Here is a 25057-nt window from a genome sequence, read left to right on the forward strand (position 1 = left end):
TCGCGTTCACACCAAAAAGAGCCGGAACTAAAATTAGTTCATCAGAACTTTTTTAACCCCTATTCAGTCCCTGCTAGAGAGCAGGGACTTTCGTGGGAGAAAAAGGTTCCTGTGTTTGATTGGCTGGGCGGAATGCAAACCACGCACCGTCAAACTCCCAAAAACGTTTGTGAAGCCGCCATTTTATTATCATTATTAGAATTAGCATTAGCCCAGCGCAGAAACGCAGAGAGACTAACTTATGTCAACACAAAATAAAACATGGGAGCGGTGGAGATGAGGAGGTGTCGGCGTTCTGGCCGTTTACTCGGAAGGCTTCAGTAGAAGCTGCTGGGAGTCCCAGCAGCTTCTACTGAAGCCAGTCCCTAACTCCGGGGACTTCCGGCCGGGGATTTTGGGCGGCAGTATACGCCGTGAAGTTGTTTGCGGCCTGCCAGTAAACCCAAAGCAGAAGAATACGAAGTGACGTCAGCGGCTTCATTTGCCTAATCCTCCCTCAGGGACTTATTCCGGAGTGAACGCGATTTGTACTTAGTTCATGAAAACTAAAGAGTTCTCATGAACTAAGTTCTGATGAACCTTTGTGGGAAAAGTACTGCGGTGTGAAAGCGCCTAATGTAATGGAAATCAGCCTACTGGGTAAAGCACCCTTTTAAGTTTGATCAGCACCATTCTGCACACATCTTCTCAGCGATCATAAAAAGGTTGTCTTTCACAGATACATCGAAAGCTCTTGCTATGTTTTTCTACTAGCTTGAAACGCTCCGGAGGGTCGTATATTCGCAAATAACCCTCTATGGAAAATCCTAAATTGTAGGATAGTTTGGCCATTAAAATGCTTTTTGATTAGATTTATAGTGTATTGTATTTTTAGAATCCACGTCCAGTGGATGTGTAGGATTTATAGTTTGATAGATATTACGAAGATGATTTGAGGTCTCGTCAGGAGAACGTTAATATACTACGTCTTTCCCCACAGCGTCCATGTAAAGTAAGCGTCAACCCTCACGGGGTGAAAATAGTATTTCCGGTCGCTTTGCGTCAGGCCGAACCATGCCCCTTAGCCTGTTTAGCCCTGAACATGTTTTTCAGGTCTCAGGCTCGAAAATGACATTCCCAGAACAAATGACCATATCTTCCCTTCTAACAGGGTTACATTAATAATTTTTCTCAAAGTAATGATAAACCTGTGAGTCAGATGTAGAAAAGTCAGAATCAAAATAGATGTTTTTTATTTTAAGGAAAATTCCGATTGAACATAGTATAAAAACTGTAAATTATAGTGTCCGTCCAAAAAATTGTTTTTACTTATAGTGAAAACTACCCTTGGATGATGGTAAGGTAGACTAAAAGCTTTATGAATCCAAATTACAACATACAGTATAATAAGTACCCTGTATCAACATTGATGCAAAACAAGTGACATTTGACCTTTTTAGAGAGGTTTAGCTAAATAAACTCCACCTCTGAGGTGATTTGGGTGGAAATGGGGGTTTTACCGTTTCTCTGGAACCCATTGGTCGATTTTGGTGATTGACATCTTTTTCTGACCGTTAGAGCCAATTGAATCGAAGGGGAATCTCCCCCCTCACACACAGTCTAGGGCCCCGTCTCAGGTCGGTTAAATGAAATCCTTGCTTCCCTCACTTGCGTCGTTTCCCTGTGTTTAGTCCCTCCCTGGAGGGATGCAAGGAAACCACGAGAAGCAGGGAAATGAGTTTTAAGAGCAATGGGACGTCCTTTCCTCCGGAGCGTCACGTGAAACGACGTCCGTTTGTGATGACGCCGCACAGCTGATCGTCTGACAGCAGCTCTGTCCCCGTTATTTTCACAAACACCCCTGCCACACATTTACTGACTGAAACATTTGTATCATCTGTTGTAGACCCCAATAATTAAAATCAAATAAGAACTCATTCTCAAAAAAGATAAACGCCATTCTTAAAATGTATAAGCGAACAATAGTTTGATTAATATTGATTAGAGGGCACAATAGAAATAAAATAATTGAGAGAAGAAAAAGATATATATTATCTATCAAAACCCAGTTAGATTAACATTCATTGGATTGCACACTTTGTTTGTTTGTGTGGATATGTAGCACATTAACATTTCAATAGCACTTAATGACTGACTGAATGGAAATGACAGTAAATGAAAATATAAAACGAAAAAAGCGATCATGAAAATGTTTCCAATAAATGAATAAAATGACTTTTTGACCACTTTGTTGTTCAGATATATCACATATTTTAACTAAATGATACATGAATTTAAACAAAACACAGTTTAAACTGAGGAGTGACTCTCGCGAGGAGCGAGGAAATGAAAGTAGTCGACCTGAGACAGGGCCTAAAACAAAAAGGTGTGGGCTTCGTGCACGCCGTTTTGCACCAGAGGGAAGCTGTCTCTAGCTCTGACTTCTAGAAACGGAAACGCAGGTTGATTGCTTATGGATTATCAGAAATCATTTCAAAGGGACACAGACACATTGGATTAACCTATGGATTAACTTCAGCAGCGTTTTTATCGTTTTAATGCCATTGAAGACCACTTTTGACCAGACTACGACACAGGTGAGCCATGTTAGCGTTTTTAGCTACCTAGCGCCACATGTTTTGATGTCTGTTCTTGTTATTATCTCCGCGAGTTCGTATAATTGAGTGATAATGAGGGTACCCCTCGATTCTGTGTCACCTCACGATTAGGGCTGGGCGATATGGTCTCTAAATTATATCGCGATATTTACTGACTATATCGCGATACACAATATATATCGCGATATTCTGAAATTTCCTCTAAAACACATACATTTTTTTTATTTAACCCCTTGATGTTTACAGTCACGCCAGTATGATGATTCTAGTAGTCCCTGCAACATATGTCTGCATTAAACCATTGTTATTTATACTGTCTTCATTCGTGGTTTCTATTAAAACGATTTTAACCAACACACAAAAAATATATACTTGTGTAGCCCCACAGTTAGCTGCAGTCTAACGGTTATATTATTAGCCTTGAGTAACATTAAGGAGGTTTGGGTTTTTTGTAGCCTCACAGTCTCAGTCACACAGGGTCTGCCACTAACTTAACATTGGAATGAGAAACTGTTTTATTGACAGTCAGTCGATGTGCACATCAGGCTACAATATAGAAAGAAATGTGGCTCATAATGTTGGCTAACTTACTTTCTGCTTCGTCATTCTGTACCATACGGGGGGGGTTCTGAATACATCTGTGATTTTAGCACATTTCGCTGCCTCCTCCTCGCGTGCTTTTTTCTCCCTTTCCCTCTCTGCACCACCTTTCCTCCTTTTTTTCGCAGGATGGGGGTCCATCCTTCCACAATTATTAAGGCTGCCGGTGTCAGTTCAGTCGGTCCAGTCCACACTAATGCAAACAGCAGCGCGCTGGTCTCGTGAGAAACGGAGTGGAACAACCATCTTCATTATTCTCCTGAAATGTAAATGTGCCCAATCGCTAGTCTGACAGGTGCGTGGTTCTCACTGCGCCTCATATCGGTGCGACTTTATTTTGGACACCTGCCTGCCGCATTCATGGATTTGGCCTGCAGTCACCGCATCTGGGCTGAATTAAACACGGGCCATGTCAGCAGGCCACATCATATTATGCCAGCGTTGCGTTCACAAGACGTACAAGAAAACATGTTGTGCTAAGGTTTAAACTAGCTAACCTTTCTTTCGCTCTCCTCAAAACAAATGCCTCTCTGTCACTGTGCGTGTGTGTAATGTTTGTGTGCAAGTTGGGCGGTGCCTGCGTGTGTGACTGTGTCTATGAGGGAGAAAGGAAAGCTCATTTTGGCCGCGGCGGGAAACTGATTTGAAAACATAATACTCGATGTTCACGATGTGGTCATTTGCGACATTGCATGTAGTGCAATCCACAATGCATTGTGTAAACTCGATATATCACCCAGCCCTACTCACGATGTGAAACGATGTCATGGATGTGCAGAAAAGATAAATAATAAGGTTTTGTGAGTGAATTTCAGTGCAGTAATCTGTTAGCATTTTCGCTCGTTCAGAGGCTCAGCGTTAGCACTGTGGCGTTTTTCTTGAATCTTTTTTAAAATCATCAGTTAGATGAGTTTCTTCCCGTTACATGGATATAAAACATTCATAGTTTATTAAATGAACATGCCCTCAGACACTGTTTCCTGCAAGATGTTGCGGGAGGGCCCCGGTACCGGGGTCTCTCGGGTTTAACAGGTTAGAGCTCTGTGATATAATGAGCATATACCCCGGCCTGTCGTGAGCTATTGCTTAAATATACGACCCTCCGGAGCGTTTGCAGTCAACGGGAGCACTAGAGGTCGAAAACTTTAAAACGTGATTATAGGTCGTAATAAGCGCTTGAACAATCGACCTATTTGGTCATATGAGTTGGAGGACTTGTTGGTTTTTCAATAAAACTAATAAAATGAAACCTGTTTTGTTCCTAAATTCTCGGCAGATAGTCAAAGAAGCTCACAAGTGGTCCTTTTTTACAAAGCTCTTCTTTCATCAGAAGGATAAGGACAGCTACCGACTGACACATTTTTGACATATCATATTTGGAGTATTCACAAGCAGAGAGTTTCTAAATGATTACCTAATTGAGGATTGGCTTTGTTGTTGTTGATGGAACGTTATAGAACAGAGAGTAAAGGATCAAATTTAGATGGTAAGAATTAGATATTATGGTTAGGAAGTAAGGGGCATTTAAATTCACTTCATCATAAGCAACACACACTTTAGTTCTGCTGATTGAATCCATGAACATCTGATTCCCAAATATTTCGAAATCCTCACCCGTAGACTGTACCAATCCCCAAAGTCCACCCTGTGATGCGCAGCAGCTCAATCTTTGCCCAGGCATGTGCAGTATTACTGGGAATTGAGTAAAAGTACAGAGAGTAGCTCCTTTTATCACTCAAACACACACAGGGGGAGCTCACCTGCAAGTAAAAGTGTTGATAGATAGATAGATAGATAAGAGAATACAGATATATGTTCCTGTATTACAGCATAGGAGACTTTGCAACAAAAATAACAAAAACATGGATCATCATTATGATTGTCACACATCATTAAACCTCACCATGGGTGTACCTCATAGGTGTTTGCCACAATGGAGACTGCAGTGCAAAAATCGCCAAAAATAACTGGCACACAAATGAAACCATACTAAGTCTGATTCTTTTGAGTGGTGCTCTCTGCTAGACAAGTATTATCTGCCGTATAGCTGAGGGTGATGTTTGATAGTAGGACTGGGTTATTGGACATTTCCTCCACTGCACTGAAGCCAGTGAGAAGCTTATTGGTTCCAACTGGAGCAGGTGCGACAGAGGGGAAGAAAAGAAAGTTGATCGTCGAAAATCAGGACATATGACGACAAAAAGACTTAATTCAGCTAAACAAGGACAAAAGATATTCAAAATCTTTTCAAAGGAATCTACAGTTTACTACAAAAATACAACTCACCTGTTCACACAAACAGGAAAAATATCTCCTATCATCACCTGATTATTTTTACCTGGAATTATCTTAACCATCGACCTCTTTATAATCCCTGCAGGATAATCCCAGGGAGGCAGCAGAGTGAAGCAGTGCAGAGATATGCATCACTTGGAAGACAGAAGGTTAGCAAGAGAAATCCAACTGAAGGACAAAGTATGAACAGCATGCCGTAGTTAACACAACATAGTATGCTGCAGCCATGGGATGGATGTGACAAGAGATAGAAAAATTCAATATCCTGTGGAGGCAATATGTGACCTTTTATCAAATGCTCTATCTGCTGTTCAGAGGAATTTAACGGCGGTACAACAAATGAAGTGATATTCCATCTTCTTCTCAAAACACACTCCATGCCAGCCACAGTGAGGGTTATTTCTAGTAACAACAAAGAAAAGAAGAAGAGGACTATGCATTTAATATAGCCTAGAGAAATCAATGCCACATCAGAAGGGAAACAGATTGGGTAGGAGAGAATTGTAAACAAGTAATTTGGAGTGAAAACAACGACGGGGACAGCAGTTTCCAAATAGATTATGTGCCTTTTCTTATCTTAACCTCAGGAACTGTAACTTTTGCAGAGACTAAGGCTTTGACCTTATTATTGACCTCTGAAAGATAGTACAAAATATTTTGATGAAAATCAACTACTAAACGTTATAGTAGCAGGGATTGGGTAATTCCATGTTATCACGCAATCAACTTGAGCCTATATCTCTTGAACCGTACTTGTCTAATGATGGGTTACATGCGGGCATGCTTCTGATACAATTAGCAGATGATATAGATTTGAGTGGTCTAAAAAGAGGAGAGGGGTTAGAGGAAGAAAGAGAGAACTGTCATTTTCAGGATCAGGCCCTGTCAGTGACAAGTGTTCGTTCAATTATAGCATGAGTGCCCTCTCTTCTCCACTCTACCATTCCTCCTGTGCTCTCCTCCTTCAGCCATTGTTGGTTCTTAGAGAGTCTCCATTAATTACCTCTCCTCTCATCTCATTTCCTCCCCCCTGGCCTGTTTCTCTCTGTTAGAGGAATAGTTTGATATACGAAATATGAAGCTGCGAGCCATTTGCCTCATCTAAGATAAAATGCATTTTACCTTAGCACAAAGACTGAAAACTGAAAAGCTGACATATCCGTGACAAAATCCCTGTCCCAAAATCTCTCACACTCATATAAGCTTCATATCATGTGTTAAATCTGCGCAAAAATCAAAGTGTTAAAACATCAAGGCTCCAGGAAACCACAGCTCCGGAAAAGAAAAAGTCCTTTGCATAACCTCTTGACATTAAGATGTTTATTGTGACATGCTGTTTGAGGCTTTTTTTTTACCTTATAACAAGATGTTTTCAGGCTTAATACATGTTGATGTTATCACACCTTCAAAATGACATAGACTTGTTGTTATAATAACAAACTTTTGTTTGAAAAAGGGAAATGGTGTGCAGAGAACAGATACAGTATATTGAGGAATATAGCTCATTTACACATTAGATTATGTTCTACTTTATGCTTTGGTTGAGACATGGCAAGATGCTGATACGGTGGATGATTTAACCAATGCCTTACTGTATTGGGTCCCAACATACCCAGCTTGAAAGCAGCACAGATGGTGTTCCTTGTATCCATAGAGAATCCGTGCTCCTGCTGCTGATCTGATAGAAGCAATGTTCAGACTCATTCTTCCTTCTAGTACAACCCAACACATTTTAAAAGCCTCTTGTTTGTGTGTCCAACTTCTCAAAATATCATCCCCCATGATCAATAACAGCACATTTTGCCATGTCTCAACCTTTCCAGCCTCTTTGTTTGTTCCTCACTGTATTGAGCTAACTGATGAAGACCCACTTTGCCCTTGGGAGACAGAATTACCGGCCCCAGCTGCAGAAGCTCCTCCAGGGGAATACAGGGAGAAAGGCACAGGGCCTTGCACAGATGAGACCATGTCCACTGAGAGAAGAATATGACGAGAGTGGCATCACCTCCAAAAGATAAGGGAAAACCGTACGTTCCTGGGATTATCATAATGTGTTTCGTTAATGTTGAGAGGGGCATAGGCTAGAGTCAGATGTGACCGATGAAGGGCTAAGGATGGATTTAAATCCCCAAGATTTGTTCCACCCTTCCCTGCCGGATGCCAGTGTCAAGCCTTCACAGCACGGAGCCTGGCGGTGCACCCATCACAACAAAAAGATTATAGAAGAGAGAGGTGCCATGTCCAAGAGAGGTAAGAAACCCACATTCCAACCACCAATTCAAGCAAAACGTGATCCTGAGTTTAATTCAGCAAATCTTTCCACAACCTCCTGACACATTTTAATTGTTTATTTGATATTTGTCTCTCAGCTTCGTCCCACAAACTCTTCCCTGTTCTGCTGATAGTGGGATGGATTGTTGGCTGCACAGCCGTTATCTACTTTGTCTTCATTTTTGCTTGGGTACGTGACTTTACCAGTCAAGTATAATTTGCTTGTAAATACATGTTTAAGCTTTTGAACAAAACACTAGGTGAGTCCTAACCCAACCCTAACGCTATTCTTCATTATACATCAGCATGTTAGTATATTCATGCATGCAAGCATAATTAAACTAATGTTATTTAATATATAGACAGCTAATCCCCTGTTTGTTTGCTCTACTAATGGATTTTGATTTTCTTTCTTTGGCAGAAAACAGGTGTACGGGGAAGACATTAAATCCATCACAGAAACTCCTTTAATGCAGGGTCAAAAGATGATTTATCTTATCCAAAATTACGTTTGTATTACATTCTGTTACCTTCTTGTTAATGTGCTGGTATAGAATGAATGATGGACTCGGATATCTGTGGCAACCTTTATTTTGACATGAAAAAGTAATCAAATAAAGATATGTACTGTGGTTTTATCCTCTTCGATTTAATACGTCACATAATGTTGTTTGACTCTTTTAGGGATTACATATTGAAATCCATTAACAATGAACTCAAATAGAAGTCCCAATGAGAGCACAGTGTCAACAGTGTCAGATGTAATACATTCCATTTGTATTCAGGCTGCTAGCTTAGCCTTTGAGAGATAAAGTAAAACTGACCCTGTTTTGTTACAAAGGAGTAGTAATTTGAGAGATGAATATACCTGAGAGTTTTTGCATATGTCTGTCCTCTGTGTATTCAAGTCACACTGCTGTCCATTAAAACATACTAAGTGTTAGGAATGTCAATTTGGTTGCCATGGTCACCACGCATCTTTTTTATCCTGATGAGTGCCACACTCTCATAGGACGTTATGATTAAAACAATGGAAAGAAAATTGGTCGGGGAGCTACATCTTCTGAATCACTTTTAATTGTTATGATCAGAGACAGCCAAAAGGGACTTTCTGTTCATAATTTGATTTTTGTAAGGTAAACACTTGATGAATTGTTTTACTTTTGACACATTAGGGAATTTAAGATTAAAGCAGAATATTTCGATTTCAGCTACAACTAATATGCCTGACATGTCAACTCATAACTAGCCATTACAACAAAGCTTCCATGTCATAGTAGCACGGTCAGCCTTAAAGAGCAATGCCTTTAATAACAGGGAATTAGATTGTCTGGTCCTTAGTGCAGGTTGTGCCACTTCCACTTTCCAGTAAGCAGAGGGTTTAAGCCTTATAACACTGTACACGCAAAATCCTCTTGTTTCCTTGGTCTCATGTGCTCCAGATGCAAACATCACTGTAATGAGGTTTAGATGGAAACTTTCTCTACCACAGAAGTGCAATATGGTTAGTAGAAACACATGTAAGACAACAAACACATGCAACACACGAAGGCAATCAATCCAACTCAGACAAATTAGTGAGAGTCAGGCAGACTGAAGCTTCAATTGAACATGTACAATATTGCATTATCATTGATAAACAAGTGTGTTCATGCCATTAAAAGACCCAATTTGTATACCCAATACTGCTCACTTGCACTCGTCGACACGCTCACATCTCCAGACCATTGCACGCTCAGTCTATATTTAGAATTGCCTCTGTATAGAACCATATGCAGGTACACCACAGAGTGCTGACTAATAAGATGTCTTCCAGGTGTTGTACATTAACTCAGTGGGTTTACAGTACTATTAAGATTGTATGTTAATTGGTAGACTGCTTGCATAACAGAATGATTGAATGGAAAACATGTGGTTATGACCCAAAGGCTACAGACCAGGGGTGTTTAGAGAAAAGCCAGGTCTCCCTCGGTCTTAAATAATTGGGACCACAAAAAAACATTCATGTGATAAGGAAATCATAGGGATTTCTTTAATATGTTATAACTGCAGCTTAAGACCAGATCAAACTGCAGTTACTAATACAAAATAAAACCCTAAAATAAATCCGAATATAAAAAGTCAGAAATGGAGTAATGTGATTAGTTGTGTAAGTGTCTAGAATTTGATGGAAACATTTCAAGCAGTCCAGATGTCAATAAGCACAAAAGGCATTACAAGCTCGATGAAAAAAAAAGATTGTATTTCTCTCTTTAAAAAGAGCAAATGCCCTGTCTAATATTATTTTTAAAGCCGAATGAAATGAACTGCCTTTCTACCTGCGCTCACTCTGCTTGTGCACTCATTGCTAATCACCGGAGTCTTCTACAAGTTGCTAGCTTGACAGCTGTGAGTACTAAAAATAACCATGTTGGTCTAATTTCATAAATATATGTTAAAATGTTGATGGTTTTGGGTTACGTTTGGATGGAGGGCCTTAAGGAACTTTGCTGCTAGATTTAGCAATGTTTTAATCCAATGTTAATGCATATACTCTAAATGAGTTGCCTCCAATTGTCTGTTTTACAATTAGATAATACTTCAAATGAAGTATACTTTTGCTTACTTCTCCAATGTTGAAGCTGCCTTCATTTGATCAGCAGTTTGTTCCTCAAAGTCTGTGCCGCACAACTAGGGGTTAGCTCTTGGCATTTTTCACTGCGCACTCACAAAGGTCAAATAATGTATATTTTTACATTGTTTGCCCCTTTATTCAAATCGCAATCATTGCCAAGCAGGGGATGTACCCATGGAAAATAGGCTGTCTTCACCCCAAAATTAGCACCAGCCTTTTGGGTATGTGTAGTGTGAGTGCAGCTTAAGAGACAATCTGAAACCTACACAGTACCTTACCACCTTTAACACCAACTTCACTGATAATTGCCTCTCTGCCAACACCTTCCTACAGTCTCTCTCTCTCTCTCTCTCTCTCTCTCTCTCTCTCTCTCTCTCTCTCTCTCTCTCTCTCTCTCTCTCTCTCTCTCTCTCTCTCTCTCTCTCTCTCTCTCTCTCTCAACACTGAGTTCGCCAAAGGATCTGTGGTACTTTCATAATATGGAGGTAGCCATCTAGATCCTCCTGTAATTGGTCTGTAAGTTTAAAGCAACCAAAAATATATTTTAAACTAGAAAAACAAACCAGATCATGGTTCAGTGAATCCGTTCTGAGACCACCTGTATCTGTGATTCATCAGTGTGTTATGATGCAAGATTTCACTGAAGTAATGTGTTTATGGACTAACAAGGCATCACAATGGAAAGCAATATGCAGGCGGGAGCCTAAAGTGGCTTAATAGTACCGCCTCTTAACGAAGAAATAGTATTCCCCCCTTGTGACAGAAAGTGTGTTATTTCAGCTGAACCAATTACGTTTGGCGACCTTCAAGCCAGTCCTGAATTTGAAGCAGTTAATGAGAATTGCATAGGTTACAGTGTCACTGACTGCACTAAGATGTGAAAGTAATGAAACCGATATTTCACCTGTCTCCTGCTAACAGATGATCAATGGTTACTTTAATGGTAGCAGGCACTGTACAGTAGTAATACAATAGCCTCGATAAAGATTGCATTTCTTGAAAACTATTTTGATTCATTAAAGCTATTTACTCGTAAAACAACGATAACATTCTTAGATAAAATAAAAATGCTCCCCTCTGTGGGGGGATATACATGAATATGTGTCCCCGGTGTTCCAGGGAACTCACCAAGTGTCAGAAAACACAACCCTCTCTATTTTCCTTCATACCCAAATCTCTAAAAAAGGGGCTGCAACGGATCTGATACAGACTGATCCAGATTTGAACACTTCTATGACGTCACAGAAGTGGCGCTACCGCTATTGGGCCAACCAATCAGGAGGATACAGCCACGGACATTAGAGGCTTCTCAATTCTTAAATTTCCCCTCCTCGAGACTTAGTCCAACCCACAGGAGATGCGAGCGGAGGACCGAGGAGGGGAACCGAGAAGAGAGGAGGGGAAGCAGCAGGCGGTTAGAGAAATGAGAATTCCTCTCCTCTGAGAGGTCATTTTGAAGAGACGTCCATTAATGATGACAGGAGGCACAGCAGCCCTTTGTCTGATGGACAGATGTGTTCATGACGATTTATATATTTACTTTGATTAATTGACAGTGCAGTATAATGAGACAATAACAGGCTACAGATGCAGACACACACACACAAATATATTTATATAAATATATACAATTTAAAGTATGAGAGCACTCTCATAATAACGTAACACAATCAGAGACTGGATATATCCCCCCCCCCTCTCTCTGGTCGCTGAAATGGGGAATTGAAATTACGGGCCAAAAGTTGTATTTACAAGTATTAAAAGTAAGCAGAGGACACCAAACCAACTGAGACCCCTCTGTCCGCCGCACCTACGCACTGTACCACACACACCTACGCACTGTACAACACACACACCTACGCACTGTACCACACACACACCTACACACTGTAACACACCTACAGCTCCTAAAGCATAATCAGGCTACAGCCGTTGTGTATTTTATTATGTGAAGCCCTAAGTGGTCTTAGAAAAATATCAACTCTTTGTTTGTAGTTATCTTCTAAACTAAAGCAAATAAAGAGAGTAGGCCTGTTATACTGAGTGATATATATTTTACACACTGCTCTGCTTTCTGCACGGACCTCACAGCTGTTCTCTCTGGAAACATCGCGACGCGATGAAACCAGTTTCTAAAATAATATCCAGGGGATGCATGCAGAGCTGTCATTGGCTGAGATAAGTCCGGCCGTGCGTCACGTCTCCACCGTTCCCGGAAATGCATCCGCGGAGGAGCCGTGGAGGACCCATCAGTGTATCCTCGGTTATAGCTCCTCCAGAGAGCCTCCTCGACGCTCGATCCTCGGTGTGCATTTAGCACACCGAGGAGAGGAGTTCTCATTTCTCTAACCGCCTGCTGCTTCTCCTCCTCTCTCCTCGGTTCCCCTCCTCGGCTCCTCCGCTCGCATCTCCTGTAGGCAGGACTAAGTCTCGAGGATAGGATTCGAGGATAGGATTCGAGGAGGGGAGTCGAGGAGGGGAGTTAGAGAAATGAGAAAGGGCTCGGGTCACTAACGGAGGACCAAGGAGTCGAGGAGGGGAAATTTGAGTATTGAGAAGCCTCTAGAGCCGTTCGAAAGCGCTGGAGACGCTGTAGTACATATGCCAGGCCTGTAGACGGTGCTGTTCTCACAGAATCAGCCCATGAAAAGACAGTGTTAAATTGAGCGAAATGAGGAATGGCTAAAATGCATGATCTGTTTGGTATTTTGAAAAATAAAAAGTATAAATATGCCTTATATAGGTATGGTCCTACACTATATTATTCAAATATAGCATGATAGGTCCACTTTAAAGGTGGGGTAGTTAATTTTGGAGAAACCAGCTCGAGTGTGCTAGAATTTGAAAATACACAACCGGAGAAAACCTGCCACTTCCTTACAGAGCCCCTCCTCCAACACACACGAACACGCACATGACCAATTAGAGCACGAGATAAGTTTGTGCACAGATGGAAGGCTGACAGGCAGGTAGGCCATCCAGTTACTTTAGCCGGGCTGGCTAAAATGATTGGTCGTGCTTTTTACAGTACTACGGCTTCCACAGATGAAATTTTTTAATGGATTTTTTTTCAAAGCACTTAAGATATTCTTTGCTATCGGGATGTTAAGAGCATTCCATGGAATATAACAAAAAGTGTATCTCGAGCCGGTTTCTCAAACTTACCTACCCCACCTTTAAGTCAGCTGAACAGCATCGGTATTTTTAGAATCCGTGTATCTACCGTCCAATTGTTTTTCTTTATTAGACACGTAAACGGAAGACCGTCTGAGAGGCGTTTTTGCTTTTTACCTTACAAAATGATCAAATGGTCATTGGAGCGAGGGGCGGGGCGAAACTCACGGAAGTGATTTCAAAACAAAAGCACTTGTTTGCTAAAATCACACTTTGAATCACTACAGTATCCTGCTGAAGGACCGGTGATTATCAATCAATCAATGTTTATTTATATAGCCCAATATCACAAATGTTACATTTGTCTCAGTGGACTTCACAGTTTGTACAGAATATCAGTATGACAATACGACACCCTCTGTCCTTAGACCCTCACATCGTACAAGGAAAAACTTCCAGAGAAAATCCCACAGTTTAAAGGGAAAAATGGGAGAAACCTCAGGGAGAGCAACAGAGGAGGGATCCCTCTCCCAGGACGGACAGACGTGCAATAGATGCCGTGTGTAAATTGAAAAGATAATACATTTGCAACATAGGTAGTCCAAATGTTTGGAAATGCATGTGTGTATAATAAGAAGATGAATCCACGAGGATATCCATCCAGGACTTATGATCCAGGACCACAGCCACGACTCAAGATCCAGGACTCGCAATCCATGACACAGGACCGCAGGATCATCCATGACTCCAGATCCCGGCGTATATAGACACCAAAAAGAAAGAAATTTGGGGAAGCTGGGTTAATCGGAACATGAGAGTACACAGGTATAGACAGAGAGAAGGAAGAAGTAAGATGTCCCCCGACAAACTAAGCCTATATCAGCAAAACTAGGGGCTGAATCTAATCAGCCCTAACTATAAGCTTTATCAAAAAGGAAGGTCTTAAGCGCACTCTTAAAAACGGATAGGGTGTCTGCCGTCCGAACACAAACTGGAAGCTGATTCCACAAAAGTGGAGCTTGATAAGAAAAGGCTCTGGCTCCCATTGTACTTTTAGAGACTCTAGGAACAACCAACAACCCTGCATTCTTGGAACGCAATGCCCTAGTAGGACAATAGGGTATAATGAGTTCTTTAAGGTAAGATGGCACCTGCCCATTAAGGGCTTTGTAGGCGAGAAGAAGAATTTTAAATTATATCCTGTGTTCTATAGGGAGCCAGTGTAAGGCAGCCAGAACAGGAGTAATGTGGTCCCTTTTCCTAACTCTGGTTAGTACACGAGCTGCAGCATTTTTTAATCAACTGAAGCGACTTGACTGACTTCTTGGTACACCCTGATAATAAGGAGTTACAATAATCCAGCCTTGAAGTAACAAATGCATGGACTAGTTTCTCTGCATCGTTTTGAGGCAAGATATGCCTGATTTTTGCAATGTTACGTAGATGGAAGTAGGCGGTCCTTGAAATAGATTTTATGTGGGTGTTAAAGGATAAATCCTGATCAAATATAACACCAAGATTCCTTACAGTCTCACTGGAGGCCAAATTAATGCCATCCATAGTTAATATATCTTTAGATAATTTGTTTCGTAGATTCTTCGGGCCAAGTACAATAACTTCAGTTTTGGTCGTGTTTAACATAAAAAAATGTAAGGTCATCCACGTTTTTAAGTCCTTGAGGCAGTCTTGAATTTTATTTAGATGATTAATTTCATCAGGCTTGATTGATAAATATAGTTGAGTATCATCTGCATAACAATGAAAGTTTACAGAATGATTCCTTATAATATTGCCTAACGGAAGCATATATAGGGTGAACAAAATAGGTCCAAGCACTGAGCCCTGTGGCACTCCATGGCTAACTTTGGTTTGCATGGAAGATTCATCGTTGACACGTACAAACTGAGAGCGTTCGGATAGATAGGACCTAAACCAGCCTAAAGCAGTTCCCTGTATGCCAACTAAGTGCTCTAGTCTTTGCAATAGGATATCATGGTCGATAGTATCAAATGCAGCACTAAGATCGAGCAAGACAAGAATAGAGACAAGTCCCTTGTCAGAGGCTATTAGAATATCATTTGTGACTTTAACCAGAGCTGTCTCTGTGCTATGTTGTGTTCTAAAGCCAGACTGAAAATCTTCAAATAAATCATAGTTTTTTAAGTAATCAAACAGCTGTTTTGCGACTGCTTTCTCAAGAATTTTTGAGAGGAACGGAAGATTAGAAATAGGTCTATAGTTGGCTAAAACCTCTGGATCGAGGTTGTGCTTTTTAAGAAGCGGTTTTATCACTGCTACTTTGAATGATTGTGGAACATAGCCTGATAATAAAGACATATTCATAATATTTAATAAAGAAGTGCTAATTAATGGAAAAACTTCTTTTAACAGCTTAGTTGGAATCGGGTCTAAGATACACGTTGATGGTTTAGAAGAGAGAATCATTGAATTTAATTGTTCAAGGTTTATGGCTGAAAAGCATTCTAGTTTACTATCTAGTGTAATATTAGAACTTACGTTTCCGGGAGCTGTTGATAACACTATACTGGTCAAAGGCAAGAGGTCATTGATTTTGTTTCTAAGAGTAACAATTTTATCGTTATAGAAGCACATACAATCATTACTACTGAGTGCTATGGGAATAGAAGGCTCAATCGAGCTGTGGCTCTCTGTCAGCCTGGCTAGAGTGCTGAAAATAAATCTTGCATTATTCTTATTCTCATCTATTAATGAAGAGTAGTATGCTGCTCTCGCTTTACGCAGTGCTTTCTTATATTCATTGAGAGTAATATGCCAAATTAAACGAGATTCTTCAAGTTTAGTGGAACGCCATATCCTTTCAAGTTGTCTCGACTTTTGCTTTATTTTGCGGGTTTCGGCATTATGCCATGGAGATAATCTATGTTGTTTTATTTTCTTCTTTTCCAAAGGAGCAACAGAGTCTAATTTTATTCGCAGCGCATCTGTAGCACTATCAACAACATGATCAATTTGGGGTGGTGTACATTTTGTATAAGTTTCCTCCCCTACATGCAGACATGCTATCGAGTTAAGTATTGGTGGAATCTCTTCCTTAAATTTGGCTATAGCACTAACAGATAGGTTTCTGCTGCAGGAGCTTGTGGCTAATGCTTTGTAGTCTAGTAACAGTACTTCAAAAGTTACTAAGAAATGGTCGGATAAAGCAGGATTATGCGGTTCGACTAATAGTTGCTCAATTTCAATACCATAAGTCAGAACAAGGTCAAGAGTGTGATTATAGCAGTGGGTTGGTTTATTTACACTCTGACAGAAACCAACAGAATCTAATATAGAGGTAAATGCAACAGTAAGGCTATTTTTATCATCGTCAACATGAATATTAAAGTCACCTACGATAATTACTTTATCTGTTTTAAGTACCAAAGCTGATAAAAACTCAGAGAATTCTGATAAGAATTCTGAATAAGGACCTGGTGCACGGTACACTGTAACAAATAAGATTGGCTGCAAAGTTTTCCAGGTCGGATGCGTAAGACTGAAAATGAGGCTTTCAAAGGAGGTATAATTTAATTTTTGTTTAGTATTGATAAGTAAACTTGAGTCAAAGATTGCTGCAACTCCACCTCCTCGGCCCGTGCCTCGGGCAATATGAGTATTGATATGGCTGGGTGGAGTGGCCTCATTTATGCTGACATATTCTTCATGTCTCAACCAAGTTTCAGTGAGACAGCATATATCAATATTATAATCTGATATTAAATCATTTACCAGTATTGCTTTAGATGCTAGAGATCTTATGTTTAAGAGACCACATTTAATCTTCCTGTTTTGTTGCACTGTAGTAGTTGTTACATTTACTTTTATTAGGTTATTATGTATGACACCTCTATTAGGTTTTACCTTAAATTGTCCTTGGGCAGACACACACACCGTTAATATTGGGTATTTTATTGGGGTCGGGATTCCTATGGATGACTGCCTAGGAGAGAGTGCAGAGAAGCGTGTAAGACTGCGACTCTGCCTCCTGATTATTATAAACAAGGTGAATTTAGCGATCACAATGAAAACGGCCAAGACACATATTGAGCCCAGAAAATGAAGGTTATTGAGGGCTGTAAATATAATAAGCCTCTGTCTAAAATGGACAACATTGTTAGGAGATTTAAACTATACAGCGGTTCTGCACTGCGGTCACTCAGCCGTCTCTCCACTTTGTTTTTTCAAATCAGCTGCTTTTCATTATTCCTGCTATATTTGACGAGTGATACAAATATTTGTTACCACAAGTTCTTAAGAAAACTGACTCTGTTGGACTCGGTTCTAGTTTGACTTCTACCAGAAATAAAATGAAGTACTTTTACTGTGTACTTTGTGAGTAATCTTCTGTCAAAGTCCCCTCCTTAGTAGCCTACATAATTCATGTTTTTCTGCTATCTTTGATGAATGATAACAATATAATTTTACCATTAGTTCTTAATGAAATTGATATTGTTTGACTTTGTATTAGTTAGCCTACTACTTACAATACATTGAAATACTTTTACTGTGTACTTTTTGGGAAATACTCGGTCAAAGTCCCCTGCTGAGAACAAAATCAAGCCACTTCTGCTAAGTTTGATGAGGGAATTCTTTTTTGTTGCCATTAGTTCTTTGTGAGATTGATCCTGTTGGACTCAGTACTACTGAAACTACCCCCACAAGTACTATGAAGTACTTACTGTGTACTTTTCCAACAATACTCTGTCAATGTCCCCTCCTGAGAACAAGAATGCATGTTTCTCTGCTATTTTGAATAAGCGTTAAAAAACCTTTCTTCATGAGACTGATATTGTTGGGCAGAGTATTTTAAGAGGATGGTAGACTGCACACTGACACACTCTGTCACTCTTGTTGCCCTATATGGTGCTGCTGTCTTTTAATATATAATTATTCCTCCGCCGCTAGTTCGTACCTCGCAGATTCTTCAGTCTCATCCTTCCATCAGTCCCAGTCAATGCCTTCCACAGATGACATTTTTTTATGGATTTTTTGTCAAAGCACTTAAGATATTCATTGCTATCGGGATGTTAAGAGCATGGAATATAACACGTGTATCTCGAGCCGGTTTCTCAAACTTACCTACCCCACCTTTAAGTTAGCTGAACAGCATCGGTATTTTTAGCAACCACAGGATGTCACTGTTTTACATTAACTATGCATTGAGAAAATAATATACTCAAAGAGGGTATGCTTCCTTGGATAAATGATGTAAAACTAGGAGTTTCTACATTTTCAAGGGTTCATCAGCCATGAACTATTACATTATTTCAAACATACACCCTTAACACAAGTCAAAAATGCAAAGCTACAAAACTAGTGATACTTTCAAATAATCAAAGAACCGAATCATAAATGTTGTATACCACTGCCTGAAAAAGTATTGGCATTAAAGCCTTGATAATTAAAAACGTAACAGAAAAATGCTGCATCTTCGAAATCAGAATGCCGAGTTATCATTGGCCTTTTAACAGTGAGAGCACAATTTGATTGCACTTCACAATAAGAGGTCCTTTTCAATCAAGTGTGCAATGGCACAGTGCTCTCTCTAATTGTCTACCTGAAACAATGTATTACTTATGTAAAAATAATGTGCACGTGTATGTAAACGGTAAGCACATGGGGGACTTTAGTGCATGTGTTCTTTAAGGTGTGCATGTAGCGCACCTGCACACACATCTTATAATTGCGGTGTGCTTCCCTTCAGACACATCAGAGACCACATACTGCCTCAAGCGCGCACACACACACACACACACACACACACACACACACACACACACACACACACACACACACACACACACACACACACACACACACACACACACACACACACACACACACACACACACACACACACACACACACACACACACACACACATTCCAGAGGCTGCCTGCCCCCACACACACACACATACCGCTGGACCCACTGTTGGGTCGCCCAAAGGGCAAATGTAGGAAAGCTGAGTCGTTTTATGACCAGAGTGCAACAGAGGAGAGCAGAAGTTTTTTATTGACAGCAAAAACTAAAAGTAGGTCGACATTATAAAAGCAATCTCCAATATCAAAGGTTTGCAAATGCAAAGGTGTTAATTATGTTTTTTTGTTCCAATGACAGATACTGTAGCCTATGTTATCAATCAAGTAATTTGCTTATTCTTATTTTGTTTAAAGTTAAACATCCCTCATGCTGTTACTCCGGGTTAAAATCTCAGACGTTTATGGTGAGCAACGTGCAAAACACTCCCAGGAACATGCTGAGGTGTCGTAATGTTAGCTGTGAGCTTAGCTGCTAATGACAGGGAGGGTGAGAGCACGTTGAAAGTGGGTGGTGTGAACCTTTAGACTTCTAAGTGCTACCAGCCACTGAGAGCTAAAGGGGAAGCCAGGAAGTAAATAAGGTATTGCAACTGATATTCAGCTGACATTAACTCCAATGAGTTTCAGAAAGTCACCTCACCACACTGGCTTGTTTCTATATGTAAATGTAATGTGCATGATGAAGTATGAACAATAAGTCACCAAAAGTCATTGATTAAAGCCATCATAGTTGAGTCTGCCATATTGGTCACTTGGGTCATCATTTTTTGGGAGTAAATCTCACACAACGATGTTGGTCTGCTCCTCCAATCAGTGGTAGTACATTCTCATTTGAGTTGTTTGGTTTGAAAATGTTTTTCTTTTTTATGAAAAATTCCATTAAAAAAAGATCATGAACTTCCCAAATTCCCTCATGTGTATTTGCACTAAAGTAAATACATGTGTTAAAAACGAAATGTTTTGTTTCTGGCTCTTGTTACTCACCATTCCTCTAGATATTTGTAACACTTGGCCCCAATGTTTAGCTATATTTCTGGTGCTCTTACCTTATACTGTACATCGGATCCTCTATGTTAGAATCCTCTTTGGCTCTCTCTTTTACACCTGAACTCCTTGAAATGTTTTTTTCTTATTCCCATGTACATCTTTGACAGCCTCTCCAGTTTCAGCGTGGGTACGAGCCTTCTCTGTGCAGGAAATGTGCTTGTTGGTAATTGCAACATGGGGTATAATTACCAAAGGCAGCATGGGGGAAGCTATAAAGAATTTAAACATTAACTGTTTCTATAGCCTTTGACTTACAGTACGTAGGGCATTATCCCCATGTTTATAGGTCTAATTGTTTAGCCTAATGCTGCCGCATTTCTCTGTCTCTGTGGAAATAAAAAAATAAAGCTGTCTCTTCCTAATGCTACCCTAAAGACATTTAATACGTATATGAATTAAACTAATTATTTCACTATATAGACAGTACTCTAGGCTGCATAATGTCTGCTTCGATATATAGAGGAATAATACAAGATTTCTATTTAAAATCTCTAAAGTCCAGAAAAAAAATAGGTCAAGTCAGCAGCACAAAACATACATGCTCTCATTGTTGTGTACGGAGCCCTGGAGGGTTCATAGAGAGAAAAAAATATAAAACGAGACCACGTTTTATTAATTCGTGCGCACGAGATGTAATTCGTGGCCTCAATTTAAATACTGGAGCCTCGCAGCGGCGAAACCGTGCTGCACCACACTAATTGCGCCGCATAAACGCATAGGTGGGCCGCATTTGCGGCACAGTTGAGGCCCCCTCCGAAAGATGAGGCCCCCTCCGCGAGGTGAGGCCCCACGTAGTCTGCATGATCTTCCTGTAGGGAGGGACGTCCCTGAATACACGTGTGTAAATTACTGTTCATGGTCATTTGAAAACAAATGTCGGTGTCGGACACACACATACACCGAACACACACACCCACAGAGCTGAGCTGAGCAGAGCACAAACACACACACACACATCATGTAGCATTTCACGTTTCCATAGCAACGACAACTTCCTGTCGACAGCGTAAAATCGCCTTCAAAATAAAAACATCTAAATAAAACAGGAAGTTAACCTAAATTACATTTAAGACGTATACAACTGCAACGAAAGTAACAAAAACAATGTCATATCCTTTTCAGCTTCACAGAACACAAATTGGTTTATTTACACATGCGCCCTGGTGACCGGACATCTCCTTCATAAGACGAGTAATAGGGGGAATTATTGGGCAGTTCGATATGTGTAGAGGTGTGTGTGTGTGTGTTTGTGTGTAGAGGTGTGTGTGTGTGTGCGCGTGTAGAGGTGTGCGCGTGTAGAGGTGTGTGCGTGTGTGTGTGTGTGTGTGTGTGTGTGTGTGTGTGTGTGTGTGTGTGTGTGTGTGGCTAAAACGTAGCAGCCTCGATCTATTCAGCTGTTCTAATGAAGGTAAATACAGTGAAGGCGCTGCCTAAAAGACACAGCTCTCTGATAGCAGATACTGTGAGAGTCACGGACATGAATTCATAGATCAAGGCAGACTGATTCACGGACTCTCCTGTTTTGCGAATCCTGTGCTTAAACAAATAGCGCTACACTTCTGGCTGAAATGTCCCTAAAATAAAGTCTGAGTTTGAAATATATCTCAAATAATGTATGCACTGCCATTTCCCCACATAATCATAACAGTCTGCAATGAAACGGTTGTCTCCTGTGCGCTCCACTTCCTATTGGCGCACCGGTAACTTTTTCGTGCGCACGAAAAAGTATCTTGTGGAAACGAGAAAGTATCTTGTGCGAATGAGAAAGTATATCGTGCGCACTAATTAATAAAGTGTGGCCTCGTTTTATTTAAATTGAGGCCACGAATGACATCTCGTGCGCACGAATGACATCTCGTGCGTGCACAAATTAATAAAACGTGGCCTCGTTTTATTTATTTTTTCTCTCTATGAACCCTCCAGGGCTCCGTAGTTGTGCTAAGCATCATTTAAGTCTTAAAAAAGGTTTCTCATTTTGATTCTCCCTTAACAACACAACACTTAAGATGTAATGTAAACAATTATTTATATAAGATTTAAGAGCTTGCTTCCACATAGAAGCCTTTTTCAGATGGTAAAAAATACATACACAAATACATAAACAAACGTTCCCCTGCAGGCTTAGCAAGTAATTTATAGATTTATTCTGAAAGAAAAAAAATGCTCCCCAAGGTGATTATCATTCATTATTATAAAGTATCTAAATACAGGCAACTGAGGTATATCTGTATTTCTACATGTGGAGTGTGATAGAGAGGGAGATATAGAGGCAGAAAGAAAGAAAGAAAGCATTAGGGACTGAGAGACACAGACAGAGAGCTTGCACAATCAATGAAAAGGACGAAACACAGGAAAACAACACGTATAAAGGCTGGACAAGGACTGTTACAGACTTTCTATACAAATGGCCCGTGATCCTGGCACATCATTCACATCTATAAAAGGGTTCAATTAAACCTTGTGCTAGATAGAGCCTTGGTTACACTTCAATGTAGAAAATAAAGCCTTACAAAATCATGAACACTATTCAATCCAATGATACAGCCTTCTTCAAAAAAATGCATCGACTGTCGAAGAGCTCATTAGGCTTCAGCAAAGACTTGGCCCGCTGTTTGAATTAGATAATTCCTTTGAAAGCTGTGTTATATCATCGCCTTTAAATTGACTCCTCAATTTTTAAAAATATAATTATATAAAGATGGAACATGTGGGGCACATAATGTGATTAACCATGATCAGCTCTAAAAGTTGCTACACGTTTTTTTTAAATAGTTTCATATTTTGTCAAATAAACTACTCCTCTTTCTTACCAAAAGTTAGTTGAGAATATTGATACCACTCATCAGTTTGCTATATGTAAAGCTACAGCCAGGTAGTGGTAAGCTTAGCTTAAAGACTGGAAACAGCTAATCTGAGTCCAGTCCAAACAAAGAATATGCCTACTAACACAATTTAACCAATTAAAATAGAATTTTTTATTTTTCAATCAATAACAAAGGAGAAGAATTCAAGACGTGAAATGTTGTCATCACCATTAGGTTTCCAGGCAGCTGGCTTAAACTCAAGGAAATGCTACCTCCATCCAAGAAACAGTCTGGTACATACTGCCATACAAAACCACAATTTATTGTTTTCCACACTTGCTACTTGTACTGATAATACTAACATGGTTATTAATGAGCTTAAATGATATTGCGGGTCAGGCTGGCAGTTTGCGGTTGTTATGCTCCGCTAAGCTAATCAGCTCCTGTCTGTAGCTATGTCACACGACAATAGTAAGTGACTTTGCCATCAGCAAGAAAAGTATATTTGTGGTAAAATGCTCTAATCTTTAGTTTTTCTGCAAATACACATACAGACGCTGAAATACAGCAGCAAAACAGATCACGTCAGACAAACCAATTTGCTTGACAAACAGTAGGCAGTAATGATGACTTAAAAAAACTCAAAGAGACAGTAATCCACGCAGAAACACACAGGAGGATCAGTGAGTGTATAAAAGGGTCTGCTGACTGTCATTTGTCTGCCTAATGATTCATGAGCAGCTGTCATCTTAAAGGCAAACATGTAATTTTGGTTTATTTGACATACTGCTAATGAACAGCAGCCATCTGTCAACCACAGTTAAGTCATTATCCTCAAATATAGAACAGTGTTGTGTATATGTGATTACAATGACAGGTATTGGTCTATTCAGCAAAATAAACTCTGATTTAATAATTTACCTAATCTAGTTGTTCTTATAAACAAAGAGTACCTAACAAATACATTGTATACTGTATCAGCGTGTAGATGAAGGCTGAAACCAGCTGAGGTTTCAAGAGAGGCATACAGCTCAGTCCCACAAGGAGCACAGAGGTTCAGCCCTGTTACATGTGTATGTGCGAGTGGGTGGCTGATGTATTCATATGCTAGTGGATTGTCAGCCTACCCCTCTCTTTACAACTACTTGTACAGTATTTTCACACACACACACACACACACACACACACACACACACACACACACACACACACACACACACACACACACACACACACACACACACACACACACACACACACACACACACACACACACACACACACACACACACACACACACACACACACACACACACACACACACACACACACACACACACACACACACACACACAACAATGAGAAAAGAAGATGAAAATCCAGACTGAAAAAACAAACAAAAAACACAATGAGTGATTGTATCCAGTGAGTAGCAGAATAATCAGGCTGATTGAATGAACTACAGTATCAGAGTCGGAGAGACATGTGCTCTTTCTGTCCGTGAAGGTACAGTCCACTGCTTTCCTCAGAGGAAGTGCATACTGCACTGCAGTGTCAGTCCACCAGCCCTGGTTCATCCAGTAAAGAGCTAAGGGTAACTTTCACTTCCCTGTAGCCCCCCATAAGTCCCACCGTCAGAGGGGAGAGGTACTGCAGCGGGACAGGATCTACCCACGTCAGAACAGTCCCCATCCTAGAGGTTAAGGGATCACCACACACGGCAGATGTTGTCCGGGACCATGTAGCTGTTCTTGTTGCATTTGAAAGCTTTGGCAAATTCGGGGAAATTCTGAAGGGAGCCCAGTACCCTGTAACACATACAGAGGGTAAAAGATGCTGTATTAGAAGGTTACTTGACATTATAATTCACAC

At 40.3% G+C, this 25057-nt stretch overlaps 1 protein-coding gene and 1 long non-coding RNA gene across 6 annotated transcripts in view; one reads left to right on the forward strand and one right to left on the reverse strand.

The window, feature by feature from the left end:
- Positions 1-24472, forward strand: part of LOC307036740 — a 29663-nt gene extending 5191 nt beyond the window's left edge. For all 3 annotated transcript variants that reach the window (XR_013807435.1, XR_013807436.1, XR_013807437.1), the window contains 4 exons: positions 5578-5672; positions 7382-7742; positions 7862-7953; positions 8185-24472. This is a non-coding gene — a long non-coding RNA (uncharacterized lncRNA). The remainder of the gene's footprint in view (positions 1-5577; positions 5673-7381; positions 7743-7861; positions 7954-8184) is intronic.
- The window catches only part of LOC307036739 (neprilysin-like), a 30028-nt gene continuing 27478 nt past the window's right edge, over positions 22508-25057 (reverse strand). For all 3 annotated transcript variants that reach the window (XM_079677322.1, XM_079677320.1, XM_079677321.1), the window contains exon 23: positions 22508-24993. In XM_079677322.1, coding sequence (XP_079533448.1) covers positions 24894-24993 — 100 coding nt within the window. In that variant the 3' untranslated portion in view covers positions 22508-24893. The remainder of the gene's footprint in view (positions 24994-25057) is intronic.

Source organism: Notothenia rossii (genome assembly GCF_949606895.1).
Source record: "Notothenia rossii genome assembly, chromosome: 4".
Classification (NCBI taxonomy): Eukaryota; Metazoa; Chordata; class Actinopteri; order Perciformes; family Nototheniidae; genus Notothenia; species Notothenia rossii.